At 45.8% G+C, this 10,295-nt stretch overlaps 1 protein-coding gene across 1 annotated transcript in view; it reads right to left on the bottom strand.

Annotated features, from left to right (window-relative positions):
* Positions 1 to 2,571: 2,571 nt before the first annotated feature.
* The window catches only part of LOC123522591 (kinesin-like protein KIF26B), a 60,755-nt gene continuing 53,031 nt past the window's right edge, over positions 2,572 to 10,295 (bottom strand). Inside the window, exons 3-4 of the mRNA XM_045298205.1 lie at positions 3,003 to 3,172; positions 2,572 to 2,575 (exon numbers count right to left, since the gene is read on the bottom strand). Of these exons, the coding sequence (XP_045154140.1) occupies positions 2,572 to 2,575; positions 3,003 to 3,172 (174 nt within the window). The remainder of the gene's footprint in view (positions 2,576 to 3,002; positions 3,173 to 10,295) is intronic.

Raw genomic sequence — 10,295 nt, 5'->3', positions numbered from 1 at the left:
AACGTCGGTTAAAATCCTCCAGAGCAGGGGTGTCACTAGGCTTGATGTCGCCTAGCAGGACCCTGATGGTGTTGCCATCTCCCCCACCCCCAGCACAGGCAGGCCGCCTCCCAGACCAGACCATCCAGAATCCTCAGTAATATTACCCATTTTATTCATAGAACATGAGATAAATATAGTTGTCCATTGTTTAAGTGCAATATTTCTTAGTTTATGAGATCAAGTTTATTGTGCCAACCTGGCTGATAAGCACATGTGGGTTAATTGAAGGGCGGAGAGATAAATGGCTCGGTGAGCCTCGCCTTTCTAGTTCTCGGGTCTCTTGCTTTCTGATGATCGGACCAGGGTGCAGCTGCCTTAGCCAGTTCTGTGCTTTAGCTGGCAAGGCTCACTTCCTGCAAGTCATCCCTGAGGAGAAGCCACATGGACCTACCCTGATGCAGCCCTGGGTGCTGGAGCAAGCCATGTGGAGACCCCTGCCAACACTGAGATGCTTACACGCTCACTGACTCGGATTCCCTCCTTCATGTGTTTTGTGAGATGGAGGAGGACTTTGTGGATCGGTGTCGGACATATGGGTTAATGTTGGACTTGTGGACTTGGGCAGCACTGGGTTGGGATGTTTTCTTGATGTGCACTTACCCTTTATATAATACTCTCTCTTATACATGAGTTTCTGTGGATTTGTTTCTCTAAAGTACCCAGACTAACACAGTTATGTGAATACTTGCATTAAAATTACTTTATAGAATTGCTGTACAGAGATGGGATCAGGTGTCAGACATCAAAGAACAAAAAAGTCTTATCATTGTGAATGAGGGGGGAGTGCGGAGTGGGGACCCAAAGTCCATCTGTAGGCAATTGGACATCCCCTTACAGAAGGGTAGTGGGGAGGAGATGAGCCAGTCAGGGCACAGTGTAGCAGCGATAAAACATACAACTTTCCTCTAGTTCTTTAATACTCCCCCCACTCCACTATCATGACCCTAATTCTACCTGACAAATCCAGTTAGACCAGAGGATGTATACTGGTACAGAAAGGAACTGGAAACACAGGGAATTCAGGACAGATGAACCCCTCAAGACAATATAGTAGTGAGAGTGGCGATACTGGGAGGGTGGTGGGAAGGTGGGGTAGAAAGGAGGAACCGATCACAAGAATCTACTTATAATCCCCTGGGGAGGGAAGGGGGGGACAACAGAAAAGTGGGTGAAGGGAGACAACAGACAGTGTAAGACATGATAAAATAATAATAATTTATAAATTATCAAGGGTTCGAGAGGGAGGAGGAGCAGGGAGTGAGGGGGAAAATGAGGAGCTGATACCAAAGGCTCAAGCAGAAGGCAAATATTTTGAGAATGATGATGGCAACAAATGTATAAATGTGCTTGACATTTGAATTGTGATAAGAGTTGTACAAGCCCCAAATAAAAAAAAATTTTTTTAAAAGACTTCCTCTACATAGAATTGGATTACCAGTTAGAACAATACTAACTGAAGGGAAACCATTTAAAATGCATTTCTCCTTCTTTTCCTTTAGTTACTACGTCATTCTCCAAGATATTATTCATAGACGCTTATAAATACTAATTACCGCAATATTGTAGGTAAGCCCCAGAACGTCGGACAAAGTCAGCGACCAGAAAGACCCCCGCAGCAGCAGCAGCACCACCACCCATGTACTTGCCGTGTGCTGAGGAAAGCAGGTAATTCCATGCGTCATGGTAATTGGGTACGACAGGATGGCTCTTACCAGAGAACATTAGAAGATTCCAAAGTTCAGAATTGAGTTTTAGGCTTTCAGGTCTCCTGATCTATGTAAACTGAGTTTATGGAAGCTGGTTTGTTCTCAGAGGGATACTGTTCTCCATCGGGATACTTTCATGGAAACACGGTCTCTGCTGAATCGCTGCCTAGACATACTTGAGAATGCTAATTTGCTGTCCCCTTCTCTGACAGTGTCTTCTGGGCTGCCTATCCCGTGTAGATTCCTATGCCACTGTTCCAGAGGCTCATTTCATCCACCACCCCCCAACAACAAAAACGAGCACGATTTTTAATAGTCAGACAGGCTGCTTGACAAGAAAAGCAGTCCGAAGATAGATATGAGTTCCTCCAGAAGGTTCCTTTTACTGGCCCAGGTTCGGACCAGGCTATGTATAACCAGGAATCCACTCTAACTACTAAACTAAACCAAACCCATGGCTGTCAAGTTAACTGACTCCTAGTGACCCTGCAGGACGGGGTGGAATTGGCACATAGGGTTTCCAAAGCTGAAATCTTTACGGACACACAGAGAGAGGGGACAAAACCAAAACCAAAGCGAGAAATCTGGCTTCTATTTCTGACTGTGCGATGAAGAGACTCAGAGCTTAACTTTTCTGGTCTTCAGTTGCCTTCTTCAAAAGGCCATGGATTGAATTAGACCGCCCTGCCGCCCTTTCCTGCTCAGCTGTCCTGTGTCTCCTGTCCGTCGACGCACTGTCGCTAAAAATATGCAGAGAGCATTGTTGGCATACTTCCCGTGTTTTTAATGTGTCTAAGATTAGCTGGGTAGTATTGGATAACCATTACCTAGTAGACCAAGAAGGGGAGAGGAGTTCATGTTAAGAATTCACTCTGTTAGAAGCACAGTCTGGAAACAGAATCACTGGGCCTCACCTCCAAAGGTCCACTACGCAAGAGGGACCATCCTTCGAGCTACGCATTTCTAGAGCAGCGTTTCAAAGCGCAAGCCATTCCGTAATGTCTGGAACCATTTTTTGATCCCAACTGAGGAAGGTGCTCTTGGCATCTACTGAGTAGAAGCCATCGATGCTCTTATACATCCTGTAGTGCTCAGGGCAGCCTCCCCAAAGGCCACAGTGCCAAGGCGGAGAAAAAGGGCTTTCTGACATAACACGTGACTGGCTCGCAACGGTTTCTGATATTGTCACGAAACTGGCCCATGTGAAAAGCTAACCAGACGGCCACACGTGGAGCCGACGGTGCTTGCTCTTACCTGGCGAAGAATGAAGCAGCCACTGAGGTGCCTGTGGAAGAAGGCTCGCTGGCCACGCAGGGGCCCCGAGAGGCCGGGACGCTGCAGGCTGCGGGCTTGTCTGCATTGTAGCGGTTCAGCGCTGCTTCGGTGAGCCCCTCTCGGCCAGTCTCTGTCATCAGCTGGGAGATCTACCAGGAAAAATGGACACTGAGCTTAACACCGATAGCTTTTCCTGACCACTGACAGTAGGTCTCATTGGGGTGAAGGACCCAGAGGTGCAGGGATGGGGCCAGGGGCGAGGGGAAAGCTGGGAAGGAATAGGTTTACATCTCCCCTGTGCATTCAGTTAGTTCCATATGGGTGCTCACGGCTCCTGTAAGGCTATTTTCCGGCTGATACTACCTCATTTTCAAGAAAAAATAATGGAATAAAATTACTTCCTGACATTGTAAGTTTCACTTACATCTGTGCCTCTCCCTGCCCCCACCCCCCTCCAATTTGGAGGAGAAAGCATGAACCATTATCCACCCACCGTTGCCAGCCTAAGACCAATCCAGTAACATTAACTAATGCGGATTTCTTATTTCATGAAAGACCCAAGTACTCTCAAACGGAGTTCTGGGCAAAGGTATCATTTTAGTAAAGGGGAAAATGAATTTACTGATGAACATAGGAAATTAAACAAAACACATTTTATTTGTTGTTGTTTGCTAATGGAGGCCAGCAAACAGATGGCTTAAAGAAACGAATAAAAATAGAGAAAGCCAATCCAATATCAGTTGGTTTGATTTTTTTTTTAAGAGGGGAAGTTTAGGCAGTCTCAACACGCTTCATTTTCTTGCTGGTTCATGAAGACAAATTGCTTCCATTTTATTTGCAATGACTGCCTTCATATCTGGGGTTTTAATGGATGAGGTTGGAGCCTTATTTCCAGATCTTTATGGTACACTATGAAGAACCACGCTTTGAGAGGGAGAAAAGAGGATCTTGGGCAGAAATGTACACACATGCAGTAAATCGTGTGGGTAAAGTTTATGTGCAATTTGAAAGTACCTGTTACTTAACAATTTCAGTCTCCTTACAAAAGGGGAAAAAACCCCAAAACCCATTAGTTTAAACAGGGAAGTTAGCCTTATAACAATCTCAGGCCAGGACAAGCCTCTTGAAATGTTACGTGGAAAACGTTACTAATTGCGTACAAAAAGCCAGTGCAATAAAGCAAAGAGCACCAAGAGCTCCCACTGTGTGACTGGAGCAGGTCCAAAGACTGGTGGAAGAATCCTTTGCGGACCTTTGACCATAAAAACAGCGCACACTTCATTAGGGCGGAGCAGCCATTGCTCCCAGCCCCCCTGACTTGAAACTGCTCAAATTCGCAGCTCTCACTTGGAGAGCTTTGGAATGATTCAGCTGAAATTCTGGCAGCATGTACTTCCGTGTTCTCCTTCATTCAAGGCATTGTATGGAACTACAGCCCAAGTGAAAGACCCTACAGAGGAAGCAGCAAAGGCAGCAGCAAATGACCTGGAAGGTGTCCCTTGCGCTCAGAGAGGTTGCTGACTACACAAAGGGCCGGGCCGAGGCCACCTCTTACTGTAATTCCCTCTGCTGCCCACGGGGCCTGGCCCCCCTCTGCCAGCTGTCATGCTCACCGAGAGAGAAGGGAGACTGCAGGGGCAGCAGAAACATCTGGGAGCTGCAGCCATAACCAGGCACCCTGTCGTCACCACTCAAGAGCATGTATGAAAAACTGGGAGGATACAAGATGTCATCCTGGACAAGGTTCAAAAGCAAAACCTCAAAAATGCACACCACCTTTTTCCCCCCAGTAGCTACAGCCTCAGACAGACATACTGACTGTGACACACACACAGACATCTGAATAAACTCAAAGCAGCAATTGTGAGCAAGTGCTTCATTAATTACAATTCAGGAACTGCGCTGCGCAATCTGTTGCCGCCTATATGTTTTGCAGCATAACAACCGTGAGGACAGTATAGGACGGGGCAGTGTTGTGTTCCATTGTTGTTGTTAGGTGCCATCAAGTTGGTTCCAACTCAGACGACGTAAGTGATGGTATACGAAGGCCCCTAACAACAACAACAACAACAACACATTTTGCTGAGCTCACTAAGGCAGCTGTCATCTGTTAGTTCCGTGCCGTTCTGTTCTCATTATAGTGTGTCTCATCTGCAGCTTGGAGGACAAAGACTCACACTCTTCTGCCTCAGTATGGACGGACTGTCCTTGACTCAGTGGCAGTGAGTTTGAGTTTGGGCCATGCAAGCATTCTGAAAGCCCATGGAAGAATCACTAGGGTGTATGTGATGAGTGGCAAGAGGTTTAAGACAGATGCACGTGGCTCTTGGGTGGCTACCTTGTTGGCCAAGAGGTTCATATTCGCAAGGCTGGCTCAAAGGGGACGTGAGGATACAGTGAACTCATGGGTTTCAAAATCATCACTTTGCAAGTGAATGGCAATGCATTTTGTTGTTAGCTGCTATGGAGTTCATGCTGACTCACAGCAGGACTGTGCATAACAGAAGGTCTCAGAGCGTTGCCTTCTCCAGTCATCGAGGCAGAGTTCTTCCCCAGCTGTATTCTGAGTGCCTTCCAACACGGGGAGTTCCTCTTCTAGCACCATGTCAGACCTGCCGTTGTTCATGAGGCTTCCACGAGTCAGGTGGTTTTGGTTTGGTCTGGTTTTAAAAAACCAATCATCAAGACTTCCTTTATAGGCTGTCTTTATCTGGAATCGCTACTGAAATGTTATCACTTTAGGGACCCCTCATGGTATTTGAAATACCAATGGAATAGCTTCCAGTTTCACAGTAACACACAAGCCACCACAGTACAACCAACTAATGATGTGCAGGAGCCCATCAAAGAAAGCTTTTTACCATTGGTGGTAAGCAAACTGGATCTGTTTTTCAAAGAATTGGGATTGATCGGCATGAGGCACACAGGCACTGAGTTCCCAAACAAATATTGTATAATCGATTGTTTTCAGAAGTTAGGATCACAGAATATTTTAGAGCCAGAAGGTCCCTACCACAGCATCTTCAAAACTCCTTAATTTTTCCTGTAAGGATGTGGAGAGGCAACAAAGTGATTTTCTCATACCAGTGTATATTTATCTTAATTAAAAATGAATATTCCATGACCCTAGGCTCAATTCCCCGTCCAGACACAGCAGTATCATGGTTTCAGTGGGTGGCCAGTCCAAGTTCTGTCTTGCTCTCCCCTTTCATGGTACATTTCCACCACACACCACATCCCCTTAGAAAGTCTGAAAGAGTTCTTGCTGGGGCCTTTCTTGAGCATTTTCTAGATCATTCCACAACAAGGAGAGGACAGTCCCCAAGTAACTACACTGGCAGGCTCTCACTGAAAATTCACGTTCTCCTCTAGTTACACCCAGTACTCTGGTTAGGGGTTCTTAACTTTCAGAAATAACATATAGCCGCTTAATCATGTCTCTTTCTCTCATTCTCCGTACTATAAGGTTCTGGCTGCATTTAAATTCCTTCAATACTCCAGAGCCTTTGCACAGGCTCCTCTCCAACAAGGATGCTTCCACTTTTCCTTTATGTCCAAGTTCTAGCATCACTTCCCCAGAGAAGCTGTGTTAGGCCAGATAGACTAGAAAAACAATTCATGGTCACTGATGTGTATAGGAAAGACCTTTGTATAAAAGCAATTGAATATTGAGAAAATATCCCAGCCCAGTCCAGATCAAGTCCGTAAGTCTGATATTAGCCCATGTGTCAGATACCAATCTATAAAGTCCTCTTCAGAATCATGAAACACACGCAATGACACCAAATTCAGGAAGATCACAGGCCAGTGGGTGGGAAGTCTTGTGGATCCAGCGGCATGATAAGCATCTCAGTGCTGGCAGGGTTCACCACAATATTTCTTTAGCTCTCAGAGCTCTGTTTGCATCAGGGTAGCTTCATGTGGCTTCTCATCAGAAACATCGCCCAAGGATGAGCCTAGAGAGAGAGTCTCTCCCATCTCCCATGAGGAATAGCAGAGTTCCCAGAATCCTCGGGAGAAGGCCATGCTCACACAGAGGCCTCATTGGCTATCACCTGATTGACAGGATAGACTCCACCTCTTCACTCTTAATCCTCAAACTGACACCACATTATGTAACTACCACAGAAGCCCTCTCAGGATCTGTTCCATGCTTTTACAGAACTACTGTCTTTTTCTTCACTACCTTTACCCTGGCTCACGTTAGGTACCTCATAGCAGATTCCTGTCACTCACTACACATCAGGTCAGAGCTGTTTTGTCCACCATACATCCCCAAAGGTTAAGACAATGCCTGGCACACAAAGATGCTCAAACGTGTTTGTGGTAGTCATCTGAGCAATTCTTGTTTTCTACTGCTCACATCTGTCTAATTAAATCTCAAGTCCTTTAAGTAAGCAGTCTATATTCCAAAAGTCTATTGTTTTTTTCATTTTGCTTGACTAGTGAGATGAAAAAGCATTTACCCTCTACTCCCTTTCTGCCAAAGATAGTACCTTGGATCCACTGTGTGCTAGTTTAGGAAGTCCTGGTGGCGTAGTGGATTACGAGTTAGGTTGTTAACCAGGAGGTTTGCAGTTCAAACTCACTAGCTGCTCCACAGGAGAAAGATGAGGCTGTCTGCTCCTGTGAAGATTTATAATGTCAAACCACATGGAGAGATTGGCTCTGCCCTACAGGGTCACGGTAAGGTAGAACTGACTTGATGGCAGTGGTCTTTGCTTTTGGGTCTGGTGTGTTAATTTAAAGGAACAGTGGTGATACTGTCGGATGAGCCTTGGGATGCTAACTGCAAAGTTAGTGGTTCAAACCTACCAGCCTCTCCATGGGAGAAAGCCGAGGCTCTTAAGCTCTATACAGGTGACTCTGAGGAATCCACTCAGGGGCAGCGAGTTTGGCTTTGGAGTTATGTGTTAGGCCCTGTGCTAGGAATGCATTTTTCCCATCTCCTATATCTTCGATATTTAAATCTTTTTGTCCTTCTAATGTTTCTATAACTGTGAGTCAACATCTTATACAAATACAATCCACAAGACTTCTAGCCTAAAGCAAATTCTGTGGTGTCTGTGTAGTTTTATGTTTATAACTTTGAAAAATAAAGGAATTAGGCTTGCTCCCAGTTCAAAAGAATAGTTGGAGATGCATTGCTTTAACCATGAAAACTCTATGAATTATAGACAACTCTATGAAAGCCTCTTCATCAGCTGAGCTATTGCTTGTCTTATGTACACTAGCGTGTCAGGCTTCAGAGCACTGGGCTTTTAAAGAAGCACTTACTACCAAAACTGAAGTGGTCTTCCACCCTCAGAAGCATCCCATAGGGTGTACTTGAGTTGTTCCACTAATAAAGACACAATAGAATGAGAATTAATTGTGGGAGAACTGTTGCAGTCTAAATCCTTTCTTTGGCTTGCTGAAACTATGAAAAGTTGTTCCTGAATTGATTATACAGTAGCGGAGAAGGCTAAAGATCCTTATCTATGACAATTACACTATCGCTCATAACCAAGGCCCACATCTTCCTCTTCATACAAGCGTCGATATTAAGGGAGGTAAGCAAGACGGATGCAGGTATACCTTGCTTTACTGTGCTTTCAAGATATTCTGCAGTTGATGTTGTTTTTTTAATTGAAAGTTTGTGGCAACTCAGAGTCCAGAAAGTATAGGTTTTCCAACAGTGTGTGTTCATTTAATGTATCTGTTAAACATTTTGATTCTCACAATATTTCAAGCTTTTTCATGATGTTATTATACACTGGATCGGCTACAGTACAGTATAAATATAACTATGATATGCACTGGGAAACGAAACAAAAATTGCACGGCTCACTTTATTGCCACATTCACTTTGTCTATCTCGAATGTATGCCTGCATGATTCCTGTTTCACAGATGAGAAAGCAGAGACACAGAGAGGTTTGGAGATTTGCCCAAAGCCATCCATCCACTAAGCGGAGTTAGCTGGAAACTCAGCCCTCTGGTTCTGTTTTACCCCCTCATTACACCATCTCACTCGGTTACTGAGGTTTACTGAGTAACCAGACAGACTTGGGAGATTATAGAAAGTAAACTTTGCTTAGTCTCTGACCTCAAGAGATTTGAAACAAAGCTAAATAGAGCAAGGCTATAGTCAACCAAAGACATGCGTTCTCTCTGCCTCTCCAAGTTAAGAGTATGTGTGTGTGGAGAGAGATCCTCTCTGTCTTAGGAACAGTCATGTGTTTTTATCCACGCTTTTCGGTCAAAGAGGGCCTCAGAGGGTACAAGGAGCAAGGAAGGCATCACTGTTCTTCTGCAAGTTTCCATGGGCGAGCAGCACAGGGACAGCTGTGCCACCCTGCAGAAAGTGCTACACCTGGGTCACTTCCAGCATGAGTCAGGAGAAGTGGGTGCATGCCTTTAGACCAGTTAGGCCCACACGAATCAGGGTCCTCACTGCTGACTCCTTCCATTCTGTAGCCTCCCTATACCGCAGCTGGTGATTCTCAGGAGTGGTACAGGACAGGCACTACATCTTCCTTCAAGGAGGTGAGGAGTTGTCCTTCCACCACAGCTGTTGTGCTAAAACTAACACCTAGCCCACCCCAGGTTCTCCTACCTGCCCCGATCCTTAGCAGCACATCACTAACTTAACAGTATGTCTTCTTTTGGCTTCTGAGTAGTATTTCAGGGCGGCAGCCTTTCCCACCAGACACTGGAGTCTCCCACACTTCCAAAGCTCGTCTCTGTAAGAAGGGCCTTTTCCTTTTGCTGCTCAGTGGGACAAAGGCTTTGTTTGCCTGTAGACACCTGCCCAGGGATCACGCCAAAGGCTGTGAAGACAAGGTCCCAGAGAAATGCTTTCGCAGCCACCTCAGCATCCCTGTCCCTGGGTCCCATGCAGGTGAGTGAGATAAGAGATGGAGCTGCAATGGATCCCCACCGAGCCTTTGCTGCATTCCCAAAGACTGTCAGCTGGCTGACCTGGGTTTTCAGATCCCTTTAACCATCTTACAGATGACGAAGCTGTGTTCAGAAGGATTGGGTGATTTATTCACCCACCAAGTGGAGGCGCCTGACCGGTCCTAAGTCTGAGGTGGTTTTCATTCTGCCCCCACCCCGCTCAGTTCAGCCCCTCCCTGCACTGTTCCCTTGGGATTCTAGGTGGTGCAAACTGCCCAATCAAAAAGTCCAAGGTTCCAGCTCCCCCAGAGGCACCAGGGAAGAAAGGTGTCGTGAACGATTCCCAAGATGTCAGCCGTGGAGAACCGGGAGGAGCACAGGTTGACTGGCT

Source organism: Echinops telfairi, unplaced genomic scaffold (genome assembly GCF_000313985.2).
Source record: "Echinops telfairi isolate 266 unplaced genomic scaffold, ASM31398v2 ScPeMD7_7424;HRSCAF=8462, whole genome shotgun sequence".
Taxonomy (NCBI): domain Eukaryota; kingdom Metazoa; phylum Chordata; class Mammalia; order Afrosoricida; family Tenrecidae; genus Echinops; species Echinops telfairi.
Note: the sequence above shows the minus strand (reverse complement) of the source record. Positions and strands in the feature narration are given on the sequence as shown.